General features: G+C 39.7%; 1 protein-coding gene across 1 annotated transcript; it reads right to left on the bottom strand.

Moving 5' to 3' along the window:
* Nucleotides 1–621: 621 nt before the first annotated feature.
* LOC148127166 (uncharacterized) lies at nt 622–7,391 on the bottom strand. The gene is made up of 4 exons (XM_087927687.1): nt 7,233–7,391; nt 7,015–7,054; nt 1,599–4,261; nt 622–1,081 (listed from the first exon to the last, which is right to left on the bottom strand). Exons 1-3 carry the CDS (start codon nt 7,389–7,391, stop codon nt 3,864–3,866), a joined length of 597 nt encoding a protein of 198 aa, XP_087783813.1. The 3' UTR covers nt 622–1,081; nt 1,599–3,863.
* Nucleotides 7,392–18,876: the final 11,485 nt, after the last annotated feature.

Below are 18,876 nucleotides of genomic sequence, written 5' to 3'. Positions count from 1 at the left end.
AGTTTTGTATAATGTCCTCAGTGCTTTTATTTATATTAAAATCTAGCTCTCTGTATATAATAAATTTTCCAGTTATATCAAACCAAGATTTGTTCTGTTTCTTTGGAGCACTTGATGGAATTTAAGAACATGTTGTAGCAGAAATTTGAGGAAAAGACTAGTACAGTAGAACCTCTGGTCATGACCATAATTTGTTCCATAACTTCGGTCGCAACCCAATTTGGTCATAACCCAAACCTAATTTTGGAAATTTGGTGGGGAAGGGGAAATCAGCCATGGGGGGAAAAAATTGTGAATTTTTTGGTCAGAACCCAATTTGGTCATGGTCAGAAGCGTTCGTTACCAGAGGTTCTATTGTAAATACTATATTTTGTTAGCAAATATTTCTAAAGAGATCCTTTGCTGAATAAAGGGAAATAAGGTTTTTTTAGAAAGTGCCATTTTTGACAATAGACAGCCCAAAAATGAAAATGCCATTTAAAAAATTAAATATTACATACATTAATACAACACTATTTTATAAGTATGTGTTAGACTGAACAAATATATTATTATAACTCTATAATTATACATTTAAGAAATATATTCTAAGTCAGACCAAGAGTCTTTAGAGGTCCGCTTTTTTTTGTCCCTATCCAAGAAACCAAAATTTCTGAATTAAATTCCAAAAAGAGAGAGGCCAGTCCAACTGCTCAAGATTGCTAAAAAGATACAAGTAAAATGGAATGAGTAGAGAGGTTATTAAAACTTTTTTGCAACTTCACTGGAATGTGTCATCAAAGACTTTGAGAATAGTTGTTGGTATGAAATCTGTTACACACACACTTGATTTTAGTGCAGTTTCCTAACAATATATTTAGCAACTCTAAACATGTGTAGTTCTTCATCTGAGAGATGATGCTGAAACTGCCATAGCCAAAGATGAAGCAGGCACATAACAGGGTGGACATACACCAGGAATCTTGTCTAAAAGATCCCTTAGGGAGGTAGTTGGGAAGGAACCAAGTTGTTAAGGAAACAAAGGAAAAAAGGCCACATGAATGAGACAGAAGAGGTTGGGCCTGAAGTTCCTCATCAAGACCTATTGTTAGGAATATAAGTCACCGAACAGGTATTTGGGTTAGAAATACATAAACCAGGATAAATATTTTAGTACTATATCTTTAAGGGAATGCAAGAGCATGCAATTGGGTGTGGTTTCTCAAACAGTCATAAGATGGAGCCAGAAACCTGGGTTGTTTAGTCTTAATCTCAGAAGAGAATGTGACTCTATCTCTGTTTCCTTCTGTTGGAAAGTATTGCCGTTGCTCCATTTCTTCTAATTGACTGATATTACTGGATTTAATGTAAGTCTGATACTGAACTGTTTTTGAAACTGGAATTTGATATTTGGATTATCCCTGGATGAAAACTGACTGATTTTACCTGTGAATGACTTTGGACTGCTTATTTTGGACTTTGCTTAAACCTTTCTGGAAGTAAAAACCTACATTTACTGTACAGTGTATCTGTGTACTGTGTGTGTATTATTCAAATACTTCTCTCAAATACGTCTCCCTGTATACGCTCATTCTCCTAACGGGGAATTACCTCAACACCCATCAACAGCTACTAGACTTCTAAATTAACCAGACAAGAGTAGCTGCCAATCTTGTCAATCAACAAAGCAAAGCAAGTAAGGATTGGGGGAATAAAATTGGTATATTTGGGGGGGGGGGTGTATTTAGAATTTGGAAAGCTGTAGAAATTAAGAGGAGGAAAGAAACAGAAATATTTATTCTTTTTATCAAAATGTTATTTATCAAAATTTATTAAAGTTTGAAACCACTCCTCTCCCTCACAGAGGGACTTTGAACAGTGTACAAATAAAATATTAAAACATAAAAAGAGTATATAACATTTTAAAAGGCAAGGATAAATTAAAAATCAATGCTAAAATTATATTTATTTTTTTGAGCACCCAAGATGACCTACACAGCTATATCTTGTACCAGTTGAAGCTTCTGGATACTTTTCAAGGGTAGCCCATATACAGCACCTTACAATAGTCCTAACAGGAGATGACCAGGACATGAGTGACCGAACGGAGAGCCTCCCTATCTAGGAAAGGGCATAACTGACACATAATATGAAGTTGAGCAAAGGCACTCCTAACCGCAACTGCCACCTGCCTTTAGAGCAGGAGTTGTAAGCCCAAAACCACCACCACCCTAGGTCTGTCTGGTGTAGTGTAAGCCCATCCAAGACCAAAGGTGAGGGGTCAATCCACAGCAACTCTGTCTTACCAGAGTTCAGGTGAAGTCTGTTGTTCTCCATTCAGGACCCTACAGCCCGCAGGGACGACAAAAGAATGTCTACAGCAGGGCTGTCAAGCTCACATTGTCACAGAGGTGTCACATGACATATTGGGACTTTCCCCCCTTTGCTAACTGGGCGTAGGCATGGCCAGCATGTGACGCATGGGCCAGGAATTTGACAGCTCTGGTCTATAGCATCGTTCACTTCACCCTGGAAAGCAGCTGCCATGGCCTCCATAGGACCAGGTAGCAGATTAGCAGGTATTTTCCTCAGCTCCCTTTGAAACCCAGCTGGGTCCATCAGTTGCTGAGTATGTACCAAACAGATGGGTCCAGCCTCTCTGCAGAAGAGGGTAGCATCAGAGAGCCTCAAAGTCATCAGGTTGTGATCTGACCATGACAGAGGAGTCAAGTAAAGCTCCTCTCTCAGATCACATTGCTACTGCTCTGACAAGAAAACCATGTCTGCAGTATGGCCACTGTCCCATGCCATGTTAAGAATGACCTGAGAGAAGCCCATGGTCACCCTGGATATAGTCAGGAACTTGCGGGACACTTTGGGGATCCTCCCAGCAATAGGAAGTTGAACTCCTCCAGAAGTATAAGTTTGAGGGGCTCCACAGCCTTTGAGAGGGCCTTCAGCTGCTCATCCAGGGAAGTTGCTATACAGCAGGGAGGCTGTTCCCATGAGCCTATCTTCAAAAAATGGGTCTCACAACTGGCAACTTGTGGAGCAGTGCCTCATCCAGAGATTTCTGGATGACAACCGCTACCTCTATTCCCCTGCCTTGGAGTCTTGGCTGGTGCCAAACCATAAACACACACACACACACACTTTCTCGCTCTCCCCCCCCCGTCTCTCTCTCACACACACACAAAGAGCAAATATAGATTATAACCAATAATATTTTGCTGTTATTGTAAATTGAATGGGTCTCTGTGTATTCTAAAGAACAGGTTGTGCCTCGGTGTTTGGTTGAAAGTGACTTGAGTGTGGCTGTTTTCCAAGGTTGTGAGGGTGTGAGTGAATGACCATAAGCCAAAGCTTTGGGCATGTGTATAACATGTCCATCTTGTTAGAGAAAAATACTGAAAGCCAGCTTCAATAGAACATTGAGACTCATCCACAATGCAGTGTAGTAGTCATTCCAAATATCTCAGCAGCTAGTTGAGACTGTTGTCCTGGTAGCTCCATCTTTCTTATCCTATCATCTTCAGGACAAGCTTCTTCTCTAGGGATGGAGAACTCCTCGCGTAAGCGCTGTGAGAATCACAGAAGGGTCTTTCCAGAGAGAAAATCCTTGGAAATTTCACCCAAAGGTAAGGCTAGAAGGAGGGCACCAATACCTCTGTCTGCTTTTGCATGAATGCCAAATAAGACTAATTTGAGCAGACACAGTCACTTTCAATGGAACGTCTGGTTGCTTCTGTAGTCTGTGCAAGACCTTTCCACAGCAATACTTACATTTTCAGCATTATATGAAGCTTTTTTATATATAACTCTTCTTGAGCTTCTCCTTCAATTCTTCTATTTATTACAATCTCTTTTGAACAGTCTCATTAATTTTAATTAATCTGGAAGACACCAAAGAAATTACCAATGTTGTTGAGGGCCCAGTCATTGTCTGCCTCAGTAGTTCCCGTTAATGTCCCATGGAGTTTGTCATTACTTGATAATCGATAAATCTGGGATGTGGAGTTTGTATATGATTTCTGTACAAGTTTAGACAAATGCAAAGTGAGAGTCAGGAGAGGAGACTCTTGGTTATGATAAATATAGAGGGTAGCATTCATTGTCTTGTTACTATAATTGCCACGAGTTTCAACACTGATCTGGGCATAGATACAGTACAGCCCATCCTTTTTAACTGTTAGCTGCTGAGCGCTATATTCAAATGATGGCCCAAGGAATGCTCCTTCAACGTCACTGTAAAACCAGTCTAATATCCTTTGAGAAATTCCACCTACAAAAAGAGGAAAGAAGAAGCATCAACTAGCGTCCAACAATGCAGTTTAAATTTCTAGCATATAACAGAATAACAAAGTTGAAAGGGAACTTGGAGGTCTTCTAGTCCACCCCTCTGTTCTGGTTATTCTTAGTGTGGTTCTGACAATATGAATTCAATATGAAGAATGATTCCTGCATTACAATCTAAGCAGCTAAGTGTTGTATACACAAGTCACACCCATTTTGCTTTATTCAACAACAAAAAAGTCCTGGTCTTCAAAGTTAGAGAGATACCCTGGTATATCTGATCCAGACAGGGCAAGAGAAAGATCCTACTTATAAAGTACTGTAAAGTACTTTTCTGTGTAAAATGTAAACAAATTACTTGCATTTGGCCTTAAGCAATAGAATTCTCTGCAGCTAGAGAATACAGGTATTGATTGATTTACAATGGCAATTGGGACTGTTATTTCTGTCATTCAGAAATGTGATCATAAAGCATAATCACATCATTCAGTAATGACATATCTTGCAGTTCCTATTGCTGATGTTAATGAATCCCAGGGTCATTAGGCATGGCAACTTCCTGCCAAATCACAGCCAAATCAGTGAAAAAACTGGCAGGATGTTACAAGTCTCAGGTAGTTCGTAAACTGGCTAGCAAGCAGGTGAGAGGTTGATGCCTGATGGAAGAGGGCATGAGGAGATGCATGGAGGTGTGAGGGAAATGAGAGGGAAGTGCAATGAGAATATGGGAGAGTACCCAAAGATGTGAGGGAGGTGCAGCAAGGGAAGTGTGGCAAGAGTCAGGGAGAGTGAGCATGGCGAAGATGTGTGAGGATACATAAGGGTTGGCGATGGGGTTCAAGGGAAGGTCACATGACCTTGGGGTGCTGCAATCCATTATAAATGTGAGCCGGTTGCCAAGAGCCCAGATCAGGACATGCTAAAACTCCAAGGACTGGTCATAAGTCCCACTCATCCAGCACCATTGTAAGTTAAAATGACCTGGTCACAGAATGAATGATTGAGGACGCCCTGTATGTAACATAGTTTCCTATAGAATCACATAACAGTGAGATGAGAGATTATATAAATTGAATAAATCAATCAATAATATAAATCAATATATATAATAATAAAGCAAACCTATCACACAAAGCCATGGTTTGTTATAACCATATTTCACACAATTCTAAGATGCAAATTATGATTTATATAAAACAGACTTCTCGTTTCAAGGTTCTTCCATGTTATCTTATCCATTTGAGAGGCTTTTTTACATCCTGGTAATCTAAAAATATTTTCCAGAGCTCATAACCTTTCATTTCTACTATCTCGTCAGTCTATATAAGAGATCAGCTGCTAAAGTCATTTTACAAACAGAAGAAAAAGTTGATGACACTCTCTTGAAAATATTTAGCTATACTATAGATATAATTTGGGACTTTCCAGAAAAGCATGGTTTTAGCTAATATGTTCTGAAACAAATAAGTTCTAGGTGGTCAATTTTTTGAATCTGACAGAGCTCAAATCATACAAAGCTACAGAAAAAAATTAAAAACTCCACACTCTTTACAATTTAGCATCCAGATTGATGGCCCTAATGAATGGTCTGGTAGTATCTGATACTATTTCAGTGTTGAAAGTAAGAAGATAGTACACATAGTTTCACACAGTTTTGGGGATGACAGACAACTAAAAACTTTATATAAAAAGCAACAACAAAGTAATGCAAAGTCCCTTTATACCAACAACTCTTCCAGAAATGATTATTTTTCTGACTCTTCCATGAAACAAAAAGTTTATTTTTAAGCTTTGAGATACCTGAAAATAGCACACAAAACCAACCACCTATGCTAACTATAAGCATGCATGTGTGAACATCACAGCTTTTGTTTATTAATATCCCACTTTATTATTTTTATAAATAACTCAAGGCAGTGATCATATACAATACACTTTTCTTCTCCTATTTTCCGCACAACATCCCTGTAAGATAAGTTGGGGTGAGAGGCAGTGACTGGCCCAAAGTCACTCAGCCGGCTTTCATGCCAAGGTGGGACTAAAACTCGCTCTCTCCCAGCTTCTACTCTGGTGCCTTAATCACTGGACCAAACTGTCTTCAAACCACCACTGAATTCCTGGAAGTGGTTTAACCTTGCTCAGTTCTAGGATTCTTTTTCAACTATCAGCCTATGATTACCAAGATGATTCTTCCCTCAAGTACCTATCCATATTGGACAGAACTAACTTCTGAGATCAGCCAAGATGGTTGGACGCTGCCACCAACTGAGATAAGTGATCTTTACTTTTTTTTTTATAATGTTTATTGAAGTTTAAAATTACAAAGCTAAAAAACTAATACGAACTAAGGACAGTAGAAATAAGAAAAAAGGATAGAAAGTTCAGGGAGGGTAAAGTTGGGGGGATATAATTAAATGATCTTTACCTGGGGTTTCCAATAGCAAATGAAACAAAGCCTGACACTTATTCCCACTCAGCTCTCACAATATTGCAGCTGGTAGCAACACCCAAGGCCACTTGGAGTAGCCTTCCCATAACCAGTCATTCTCCCATTAGTTATTTTACTCATCTATTTATTGGATACATCTACTGTACTCGGCTATTCGTGATTTAAAGCAGGTGGGTCTATAACCTCACTATCTCACCAGACACAGGTGAGAATGAAGAATACCAATCTGGGGAAAACAATACAGCTTTGGGGCCTTGAGAGCTAGTAACCAGGTATCAAAGAAATCTACTTACTGTTTTCATTCAGGTTAAGGACCAGACGAGCAGCTGATACCTGAAAAAGAAGAGGGAAGATGATTTAGAGCTGACTCACAGTGCTTCTTCACTTACATCAGGGAGGGGTTGTGTGAAGCCAGCTAGGGGCTACCCTCGACCCGCCAAGTTTAAGGCTGGAGCTCTGTCTCGGGGCCCCATTACAGTGCGGCTCCCTGTTCTTTGCGCCTTCATAGTACCTGGCTGGGGGTACTTAACGGGAGCGGCGGAGACTGCTGCTTCGTCAGGCTCAGGACCAGCACGGTGAGCGAGGCGATGAAAAGGCAGATGTTCCCCAAGAACACCGCGCCAACGGAGGCAGAGCGCCAAGAGCACCGAGTGCCGTCAACCCGCTCCATCAGACTGCTGCTCGGTTCCAGAAGCTCCAGCTCTTGATCTCCGGGCTAGTTCAGACTCCGCCCCACGGGGTTTTCTGGTGATTTCCTCCGACGCGTTGGGATTTGGAGGATGACCCGCCCCCGCCCCCCGAGTTTCTGCTCCGAAGCCAGTGGCAAATTCTTCGGCAGTTGGTTTTCCTTTGGCTATTAAAAGCCACTCTTTTTTTTTCACTAACTGCACCTTCAAATGGGAGTCGCTTCATAAATAATTTTCCTTTTTGCTTTGAACTCGCCAAACGCGTAAGGGTGAGGTTTTGAGAGGGAAAAGCCCAATTCTCAGCGCTTTCCACAACTTCCTTTCCTTTTCACTTCGGTTTCGAAAAGATCGGGGATCGCGTGGGAGAGAAGAAAGCCCTCTGGGAATTCTCAAATGGAACTCGGCGTCCTACTGCGGATCTCTCAGATCTCCTTGGACGGACCTGTCTCTGAGGGCATCTGCCCATCCCACTAGATCGGATAGATAGCACGCCCTAGATCCCTTCCTTGAAATATTGCTATCTAGTGGGACCTCAGAAGTCTTTGCCTTTTCTGTGGCTGCCCCTAGTTTATGGACCACTTTCTCTCTGGCAATCCAGCTGAACCCATACAAACACTCTTAGCTTCCTGGAAAGCCATTGAAACCTGGCTCTACCAGGCACTAAGGTAACAGGCCAGAATCCTGTCAGGATGATTGAAGCACATAATTTTTATGGTTGTTGTGGTTTTACTATGGGGAGCCAGCCAGGTTGTTGTAAGATGAGAAACCATACAAATCTTTTAAATAAAATAAATACATTTTGTTAAGCTTGTGAAAGAATAAAATATAGGAGAAGCAGCATGGGAAGGAACTGAGGAAGATGTTCAAAGGTCTGCAGCAATCTTGCCCTATTTTTGTTAAAGCATTTTGCTGGAATTCTGTAGAAGATCAAGGACAACTCAGTTTCCTTAAAATATGTTCCACAGGTCAAACCATATACAATAGTGACAGTAAAGAGAACAAAGTCTGATAATGGCATAGCAGATTTTGTGCTGGTACAGTTTGCTATGATTCAAAGATGGTGTTAATTCATCAATGAGAAAATGCCCAGAGTGCCCGAACTATGCTAATCATTATCAAAATTTCCACCAACACAACACTGAACTGAGTTCGCAAAGGGATGTTATGTAAGTTTATTCTTAAAACGAGCCTTGCTGGGCCATTATGATATCAAAAAAACTACGGGAACCTGTTATAGATGGGTATCCCATTGGAAGGTAGAAATTAAATCTGTGCCTCAGTTTCTGAGAAAATCTGGATAAGAGTTCATTCTATGATGCAAATTATGCAGGACTTACTTGGTTTTACACTGTGAACTATTTAACTCCAACCTTTGGATATCAGATGAGAGATAGCTGTCCTTAAGTCATTACCCTCCAGATAGGAGAAAGCAGAATTACTTAATTCTTCTTTGCAGCCCAACCTAGCAATACAGCACCAAAGGAGACAGAACAGGTATACAAGTCAAAATAGACAAGGAATTAGTAAGCAAATATCTATCCATCTTGGATGGGTACAACTCACCTGGGATAGGTGGTTTGTATCCCAGGGTTTTGAAGGAGCTGACAGATGTAATTTGGAATCACTGAATGTGATCTTTCACAGCTCATGTAATACAGGGGAAATACCAGAGCACCAGAAATGAGCTGATGTAGTTCCATTGTACAAAAGAGGGGTGGGGAAAGGATCCAGAAAATTGTAGGCCAATCAGCTTGAGCTCAATACTGGGGAAATTCTGGAAAAGATAATTAAGTGGAGAATTTGTGAGTACCTAAAAACAAATAAGATGATTACTAGAAGCCAGCATGGGTTTGTCAAAAACAAATTATGCCAGACAAATCTTATTGCCTTTTTTGATAAGGTAACTAAATCGGTGGATAAGGGAAATGCTGTAGACGTAGTATACTCTGACTTCAGTAGGGCTTTTGACAAAGTAGACAGCCTGCTTCTTGGTAAGATTGAACAATAATAGGATAAACAGTGCCACCCCAAATGGGTTGTCAATTGGCTGACCAATCACACTCAGCAGGTAGTCCTCAAAAGACCTACATCTATGTGGAGGGAAGGATCCAATAATGTATCTCAAGCTTCTGTCTTGGGCCTAGTGCTCTTCAACAACTTCATAAATGATCTAGATGAAGAAATAGAAGGGGACCTCATCAAATTTGCAGATGATACCAAGCTGGGGTGGGTGGGGAGGTATTGTTAATAGTTTGGAAGACAGATCCAAAATTCAGAAGGAACTCAACAGACTTGAGCACTCAGCCCTAACCAATAAGATGCAATTCAGTGTTGAGAAAAGTAATGTGCTGCATTTAGGTGAGAAAAATGATGCATAGATATAGACAAGATAGTACCTGGCTGAACAGTAATAACTAGGAGTGGGTTCTAGATGGAGAAGGAGCCCTATTGGAGGGCTCTAGATGTCCTAGTGGACCACTGCTTAAGTATGAGCCAGCAGTGTGCTGCATCTGCCAAAAAAGACAATACAATCCTAGCCTGCATCAACAAAGAGGTAGCATCACGACATCAAGAAATGATGGAATTGCTTTACACTGTACTGATGACACTTAGAATACTGTGTACAGTTCTGGTCACCACAATACAAAAAAAGATGTGACTGTGGAAAGTGAAGAGAAGAACAAAGACGTTGGAGGCTAAATGATATGACAAACGGTTGAGGGACCTAGGTATGTCTAGCCTATTGAAGAGAAGGGTTGGGCCGTGGGGGGACATGATAGCTGCTTCTATTACTTGAGGGCCTGTCACAAGGAAGAGGGATTTGACTTAATTTCTAGGGCACCAGAGAGCAGCACAAGGAGTAATCAGTGGAGGCTTATCTGAGGGAAATCCAGCACAGAAGTAAGGAGCATTTTTCTCACAGTAAGAGCAATTAATCAATGGAATAACTTGCTTCCTGGGTTTGCGGGTGCTCCATTCACTGGAGGTTTTCAAAAATAGACTGGAAAACCATTTGACTGAGATGGTATAAGTCTCCTGCCTTTGAGGTCCCTTCCAGCTCTATGATTCTATTATAACTCCAATCAGTATAGATATGATGAATACTTTGACGGGGGAATAAATGGACTGTACTCTAACCAACACATCCAGAAAGGTCTAAATGCTGCAAGACTCTTCTGAACTGTATACATTGCATGTAGACATTTTGCTAGCTGTTTCTCAAACTTTCCTTTTTGCACCTATGTTCCTCCTTGATGGAGAATGTGCTCTAGTGTAAAACCAAATAGAGAACCACCATCCATGATTAATTCCTTTAATAGCTGCTGAACTTGTCTTGTCATCAAAATTATGTTCAAAGCCACTTTTGCAATTCAGCAGTTGTACCCATTCACGCTTCGTGGTTGATCTGACAGTGTGAGTTATTTCCTCTAGATGAACTGGTAACATGGAAAAATTATTTTATTTTAAAACAGAAGGGTTTGCTTTCCAAAACTCTGAATCTGTATCAATCAATCAAAGATTTATTTTGTCAGCTTAGTGAAGCTTTATCTAGAGACTATCTTTTTTTCTATAAATCAAAAGCCTCCTCCAAAATGAACTCTCCACTTTTCTGAATATTTTGCCATCATCTCCTGCAATGTAAGTGGGATTTATTCATTAGAGGAGTGAACCTGTTATACCCCTAGGCTCAAGTAACTAAGTAACTCTATATTAGGAATATGTGTGTGTGTGTGTGTGTGTGTGTGTGTGTGTGTGTGTGTTTTCTTAAGTTTTCGCGGGTACTTACATGTATGGTATTCAGCTTTGTTCGGGTATTTTCCCACGTCATTATAGTTGTGCTTTTAAAGTTGTAGCAACGTTTTGGCAGAATCTCATCTGCCATCATCAGGCTTCTGTATTTTTTTTTAATGATTTTATTGGTTTTTAAAAACAAACATAAACAGACAAAACATAAAAACATCAAGCTGTCTTCCAGTGTGCCAGTTGGTTTACAAATTGTTTTGTGCTTCCATTTCGTAGTCTTCAATTACAATTACATTACATATAATCTCATATTGTCAATCAAAAATTAAATACCTTAGTATCATTATTAATCAATCATTTGACTATACTTTTATTCATTCATGTTTTACAAGATAACCATAGTTTACTTAATTTATTGCATAACAATTCATATTATCATCCCAAATCTATCCTAAAATCATTTTGTAGTTATAATAAATAAAGTACATCTTTATATATTTATTATTTTCTAAAAATCTACATATTTCATTACTGTACTTTGTTATCTAACCATCGATAGAAAAGATCCCAAATTTTATAAAATTGTTCATCCTCTTGTTCTCTAATTTCAAATGTCAATCTACTCATTTCAGCACATTCCAATATTTTCTTAATAATTTCCTCCTGTGATGGTATCTTCTCATTTTTCCAATTTTTAGCAAATACAATCCTAGCCGCTGTTAATACATTTACAATCAGGTATTTCAAGTCTTTACTATAAATTTCAGGTAAAATTCCCAATAAAAATATCTCTGGTTTCAAGTCTATGTGTTTTTTCGTCATTTTCTCCAACCACATGTGGATTTTAGTCCAGTATTTTTTGGCGTCCGCACAAGTCCACCACATATGGTAAAATGAGCCAGGTGTCTGATGACATTTCCAACATTTTTTGGATTTATTCTTGAACATTCTTGCTATTCCTTTCTGGGGGAAATGCCATCTGTAAAACATCTTATACAAATTTTCTTTATATGCTGTTGACGTTGTCATTTTATAATTTTGAGACCACAATTTTTGCCATTTCTCTAGATCAATCCCATATCCAAAATTCTTCCCCCAAGCAATCATAGTTTCTTTAACTTGTTCTTCTTCTAATTTAATTTCTAATAAATATCCATACAGTTTTTTAATCACCTTTTCATCAGTACCTGTCAAAATCTTATCTAAATCAGTCAATTTATCATAGAAACCTTCTGTTTTGGAATCTTTATCATACCTTGAATGTATTTGCCCATATGAAAACCAATTCATCTTCATACCTTGTTTCTCTAGCTTTTGCATAGATTTAAGTTCACCCTTTTCATTCAGTATTTCACCATATCTGACTGTTTGTTCCTTTTTGTATATTATAGGATATGAAAATGCTTCAATAGTCAATAACCAGACTGGAATTTTCAAATAACATTGTCTTTTAACCTTCTCCCAGTTTAACCACAGAGACTCCCGTATATGATGTCTTCTGAAATACCCCTGTGTTTTAGTTCCTTTATACCATAAAAAAGCATGCCACCCCAACAACAGATCATGTCCTTCTAATGTCAACAATCTAGCATTTCTTAGTGTTATCCATTCCTTAACCCACATCAGATTTGTAGCTTGGTAGTACAATTCCCAATTAGGCAAACCAAATCCTCCTCTTATTCTAGCATCTTGCAAAAGTTTTAATTTTATTCTTACTTTCTTACCTTGCCATATATATTTCAACACGATTTTATTTAAATCTTCAAAATAATCTTTTCCAAGCCTAATTGGAATTGTTTGAAACAGATATAAAATTCTGGGTAATATGTTCATCTTGATTGTTGAGATTCTCCCTATTAGTGACAGTTGTAAGTTTTCCCATTTTGCCAAATCTAGCGCTATCTGCTTTTTAAGTTTAATATATATTATAATTATATCAGGCTTCTGTATTGTGTTCGACTGTGAGTCAGACTTTTACAGTGTAAGACTGACTCACAGACGAACACAATACAGAAGCCTGATGATGGCAGATGAGATTCTGCCGAAATGTTGCTACAACTTTAAAAGCACAACTATAATGATGTGGGAAATATACTCGAACAAAGCTGAATACTATATATATATATATATATTTTCAATAGGTTTTAGATTAATGTGATCATAGTTACATTACTATCATTAATTAATTAAATGTATTATTAATACATTACTACATTAGCTTTATTAATATACTGTGTTATACAAACTTTGAGTATGTTACTGCCTTTAGTCTTTTGCTGATAAGATCCTTTAATAGCTCAGAGTCATTTTGGATAGAGATTGGCAGCATATAAGTTTAATAATAAATAGAAGAATATAACAGCCTTGGAAGAACTGCTTTTTTGACAGTACATGCACTCTATAGATCAGCTTTGTCACTTTCCTTTTAATTTTGCTGCAGAAGTGCAGAAGTGCTCCACCCCTATCAGTGAAATAACCCAAGAAGGCCATATCTAGTCTTCACTACCATTTCTTCAGAGCACAAATATTGCTCTACTTTCTCTCATATTCCCCATAACTATGAGAGGTTTTTAAGATAGTCAAAAATTAAAATAGTGTTTTCTATGTGCACAAAGGCATACTGACATGAGACCCAAAGGATTTTTGTATCTAGCGGCATTAGTACCTACTATATCATCAGTTAAAAGTCATTTTAACAAAGCCCTTCCATTGAGTTGAAGTTCACACATACATAGTGAGACTGAGAGAGACCCAGCCATCAGGAGTGCTTTGAACAGCTCTGCCTATCTCAGTAGGACTTGTCAAAGCCAGTCTTCTGGCCCCAGCTGGAACTGGTCTGCCCTGTCTGATTCTGCTACCATTGCTGCCATTCTACATTTTTCATCAAGATTTGGACAAAGAGGGACTAGGAAGCTGCACATTCCCTTTCCAAAGTTAATCTGTACCTTATTGTTGTTGTTGTTTTTGGTCTCACTGAGACCTAATTGTATATTTCATATTGCATGGATATTATTCCATGAGGAATTATTGAGTCTGTCACCTGCACCTATATAATTGTCTGGTCTGATTCTGCAACTCAACAACACAGACACAGACTTCAGAGTGTAATTAAGTCTGCAGAAAAAAACAATTACTACCCACCTGCCTTCAATCGAGGACCTGTATATTGCATGAGTCAAAAAGAGGGCTGTGAAAATATTTACAGACCCCTCACATCCCGGACATAAACTGTTTCAACTCCTTCCCTCAAAACGACGCTATAGAGCCTGCACACCAGAACAACTAGACACAAGGACAGTTTTTTCCTGAACACCATCAATCTGCTAAACAAAAAAGATCCCCCAACATTGTCAAACTGTTTACTAAGTCTGCATCAGAGGTGGCATTCAACAGGTTATGACCAGTTCTGGAGAACCGGTAAGTGGAAATTTTGAGTAGTTCAGAGAACCAGCAAATAACCACCTCTGACTGGAGATTTTTACAGTATCCTTCCCCTGCTATGCCAACCAAACCATGCCCACAGAACCAGTAGTAAAAAATTTTTGAATCCCACCACTGGCCTGCATTATTATTACTATTAATCCTCCCTTCCTTTCACCATCTCCTCCCACTTATGACTGTAAGACCGTAACTTTGTTGTTTGTGTCCTAATGATTTTATTGACTTTCCTATTATGGTTTGATTGCTTATTGTACCCTATGACTATTATTAACTGATGTACCTGATGATTCTTGACTCTTGACAAATGTATCTTTTATGTGTATCCAATCACACTTGGCCAATAAAGAATTCTATTCTATTCTATTCTATTCCAGATTTGGTTGGTAAAACCCATATGGCATATTTGGAATAAATTTAGTGAAGAAATAATAATTCAAGGACATATGAAGTCCTGGAATTAGGACATATGAAATTGAGAGAGAATGGTAACTTGAATATATTGGCTTCTACCAGTGGCGGTATGCTACCAGTTCCACCTAGTTCAGCCTGAACTGGTGTTTTAAAAAGCCTTCAATCAGCTGAGGGGTGGGGGAAGCCTCTGAGAGGATAAAAAACCAAAAAGCGCATGGGAGGGTGGGAGGTTCACTCCTAGTTTTTCGTTTCTTCATCCTCTCAACTGATTGGCTTGTTAGTGGAGTGCATGTTAGGGGCGCACGCGTGCACACACACACGCACACACACACACACACACACACATGCAATCACCCACCAAACCGGTAGCGACTAAGGTAGGATCCCACTACTGGCTTCTACTAAAGGATTATGAAAATTCACTAAATTTCTAAATGGCATTTGGCTATATTAATCTCCAAAGAGTCTGAACAGCAGCGAGGAAAATTAATAAGATTTGTAGTACCTGTCTTGCTGAGAATAATAAAATATATGTAGAAATCTTATTTATGATAAGTCCAATATAAAACCCAGATAACATTGTAATAGCCTCTCTTGTTGACAGAATATCATGAATGATCCACTATATCAAGATCAATTTTAACTAGTTTCTGTTTTTATGCTGATGCAGACATATCTTTATTCTAAATGAAAAAACTGGCAAGGAGGGAAAAAGGAAAAGCAGCTTATGTGGATAGGTGTTCTGCCTTGAAAGTTCGTACTCTTTCTTTCAAAGCTTTTCTACACTTCCAAAGCAGGAATAACTTATAATGAACAGAGGAGTGCTCCTGAATAAAGTTGTGCAGGACTCGTCTTTATTTTAAAAAAACTGGCAGGAATTAAAACTGATAGCCTTCAGTATTGATATGAATATTGTTATCTCTTTCCACTTTAAAACATATGGAAACAATAAATCATGAGCTCTTTCAAATGTTCAGGAAGAACACAGCTTGAAGATGCAATGACTGAAAATCTGCAATTTTTGTATATGTGATATTAACCAAAAAATCAAATAGTACATATGTAGTAAAAATTGAAATAATTGGCAGAAGACCTCCTTTCAGGCATTTTTGGACTACAATCTAGTGTCTCGTTCCAATCTGTAACTCTCTCTGTACACCTTATGGTTCCATAGACAAAAGATCCTGGACGGTGAGCAAACAAAGTCTGGGACAAAAGAAAGACCCTCCTTTCACACGTCTGCCTGGTCCTTCTTAGATGTTGGCACAGCCAGGGCCTGGTTTGACCTAGATCTAGAATGTTCTTCAATCATTCAGTTGCTTTAGTTTCTTTATGACCTGATGACCTTTCTACCTGGATTTGAAATACCTTTATACACAGGGGTGGGATTCAAATTTCTTAACAACTGGTTCTGTGGGCGTAGCCTAATTTGTGGGTGTGGCTTGGTGGTCACGTGACTGGGTGGGCATGATTTGTGTGTAAATATTGTAAATATTTATGTCAATATTGGATTTTTTATTTTTAAAAAGAGCAACTTTTACCCAAAATCAGGCAAAGCAGGCAGGCAGATTGAGTTGCTCACAGAATCACAGATTTACTTAGAGATCTACAATTCTGCAATCTGCTACCTGAGTCTGTCACATAAAATTTGCTTGCAAGCAAACTCACAAAATCAACTCATAGCACATTATGTAAATATTGAATTTTTTTATTTAAAAAAGCGCAACTTTTACCCAAAATCAGGCAAAGCAGGCAGGCAAATTGAGTTGCTCACAGAATCACAGATTCACTTAGAGATCTATCTATCTGCAGTCTGCTATCTGAATCTGCACTGAAAAATATAAACTTCAGTTGGAACCGAGACAGCCGAACCAAACGATTCAGTGAGCCGGCACGAAGAGAAGAGACACATCAAACAGTCATCATCGGCCATTCCTCAACCATAGACGCCCAAAAGGTACGCATAGTCGTAAACATCGAAGACCAACCCTGTACCATGGAAGTAGACTCCAGCTCCTTCCTCTCCAGGCGAACTGAACTTTTTTTTCAAAAAGTGTGCATACTGTGGGGAGATCAGGTGGTGATACCAGAAACTTTACAAAAAACTGTACTAGACATGCTGCATGAAGGGCACCCTGGCATCGTCCGAATGAAAGCCCTGGCACGAAGTTACGCTTGGTGGCCAGGCATGGAAAAACAAATTGAAACTTGGGTTGTCACATGCAACAGTTGTCAACAAACGCGATCCACCACCACCCCGCTGCACCACCCCTAGAATGGGAAACACCGAGAGGCCCCTGGTCACGAATCCATCTTGATTTTGCCAGCCCCACTCATGGACATACATTTCTGATTACCGTCGACACATATTCAAATTGGTTGGAAGTTTGCACCATGAAAAAAACAACCACTGAAGCCGTCATAATGAAGCTTAACAAACTCTTTGCCACCCACAGTTTGCCAGATGTGATAGTATCCAACATTGGGCCACATTTACAGCACTGGCATTCGAACAATACTTATCTGCCCGTGGCATCAGACATGCTTTAACTTCACCCACTCACCCGGCAGCGAATGGGCGGGTGGAGCGAATGGTTCAATTTACTAAAAAAACTACAAAAAATCGAAGACGGCAACATCCAGGAAAAAATCAATAAAATGCTACTAATACAACATATCACTCCTAACACTACCACTAACAAATGCCCAGTGGAACTACTTATGGGCAGAAGACCCCGTTCACCACTAGACCGCTTACACCCCACCTATAATCCGGAGAAGCCCCCAGGCTCCACCAGCTGACATCGCGCATTCAACATCAGCGACACCATCTTTGCCAAAAGCTTCACTGGGGACCCCCTTTGGGTACCTGCACAGATAACCCAAATAACCGGCCCCCGGTCGTACTGCCTAGAAACAACCAACGGGAGAAGCTGGAAGTGCCACATCGACCAGCTACAGTCAAGGCTACCCAGCACAGACTTTAACAAAGAAACCCCCCCGAAGCTGCAAACACTGAAAAAGAAAAAAATTCATCGCAAGCAGAACACCCACCAAGCAGAAGCCAAATAAGTAACCAACCATACTCACCTGAAAACACAGAACCAGGGCAGATGGGTGCTTCACCTGGAAGGAGCAGCCGGACTAGCTCAACCAGCCCAGAGAGCCCAGGCGGGAGCAGCAGAGCAAATGACTCGACCAACCCAGGCGAACCAGGCGGGAGTCGCAGCTATAGGCCCGGCTCACCCTTCCAGGCGGTTCCATTGGGAAGCTTGAGAGTGACGCGAAGCCTGTCCGAACCGGCCAATGACCAGAGACTGAATGAAGCACACAGGTCAAGTAGGCCGGTGCCGAGACCCGCCTACTTACGTGACGTCATCCTGCCCCTTGGACGATACCAAGAGGGGAGGGGTGTTCCGTATTATCAGGCTTGAAACCCTGCATTCCCATTGGTCCGCTTGAACTGCTACCTGATTGGTCAGCCAGGACATTTGTGATTGTCTTGCTAAGAGTCTGCCACGATTGGTTAAAACCAAGCGCGGGAGACTCAAAGTGGCATCATTGGCTGCCTAGCCTCGGCAAGGCTCTATAAAAGAGCCGTTGTTGCTGCTAGCTTACAGAGTCTGATTTAACCTACTAATAAAGAGCTGTTGTTACCAAAACTGAGTCTCTCGTCTCTGAATGCCATCCTCCAAACTTAACAACATCTTTAGTAGAACAGTCATCTTAATTACAGAAATTCTGCCAAGAAGGGAAAACTGCAAATTGTCACATCTTAATAAATCTTTTTTATACCATTTCAAGTAGGTACAAAATTATTTTGAAACAGTTTACAATTTGTGTCTGTCAGTATAATCCCAAGATATTTAACCT

The sequence above is a fragment of the Pseudonaja textilis genome, chromosome 2, assembly GCF_049901715.1.
Source record: "Pseudonaja textilis isolate UNSWEBS1 chromosome 2, rPseTex1.2, whole genome shotgun sequence".
Lineage (NCBI taxonomy): Eukaryota > Metazoa > Chordata > Lepidosauria > Squamata > Elapidae > Pseudonaja > Pseudonaja textilis.
This window is presented reverse-complemented; position numbering and strand designations above follow the sequence as displayed.

Excerpts from the sequence above, each read along its gene's own strand:
- LOC148127166 (XM_087927687.1), bottom strand. The coding sequence starts at position 7,391 with ATGGAGCGGGTTGACGGCACTCGGTGCTCTTGGCGCTCTGCCTCCGTT. Across the intron at positions 7,055-7,232 it reads CGTTAAGTACCCCCAGCCAG|GTATCAGCTGCTCGTCTGGT; the intron begins GTACTATGAAGG and ends CTTCTTTTTCAG. Across the intron at positions 4,262-7,014 it reads CCTTAACCTGAATGAAAACA|GTGGAATTTCTCAAAGGATA; the intron begins GTAAGTAGATTT and ends CTCTTTTTGTAG.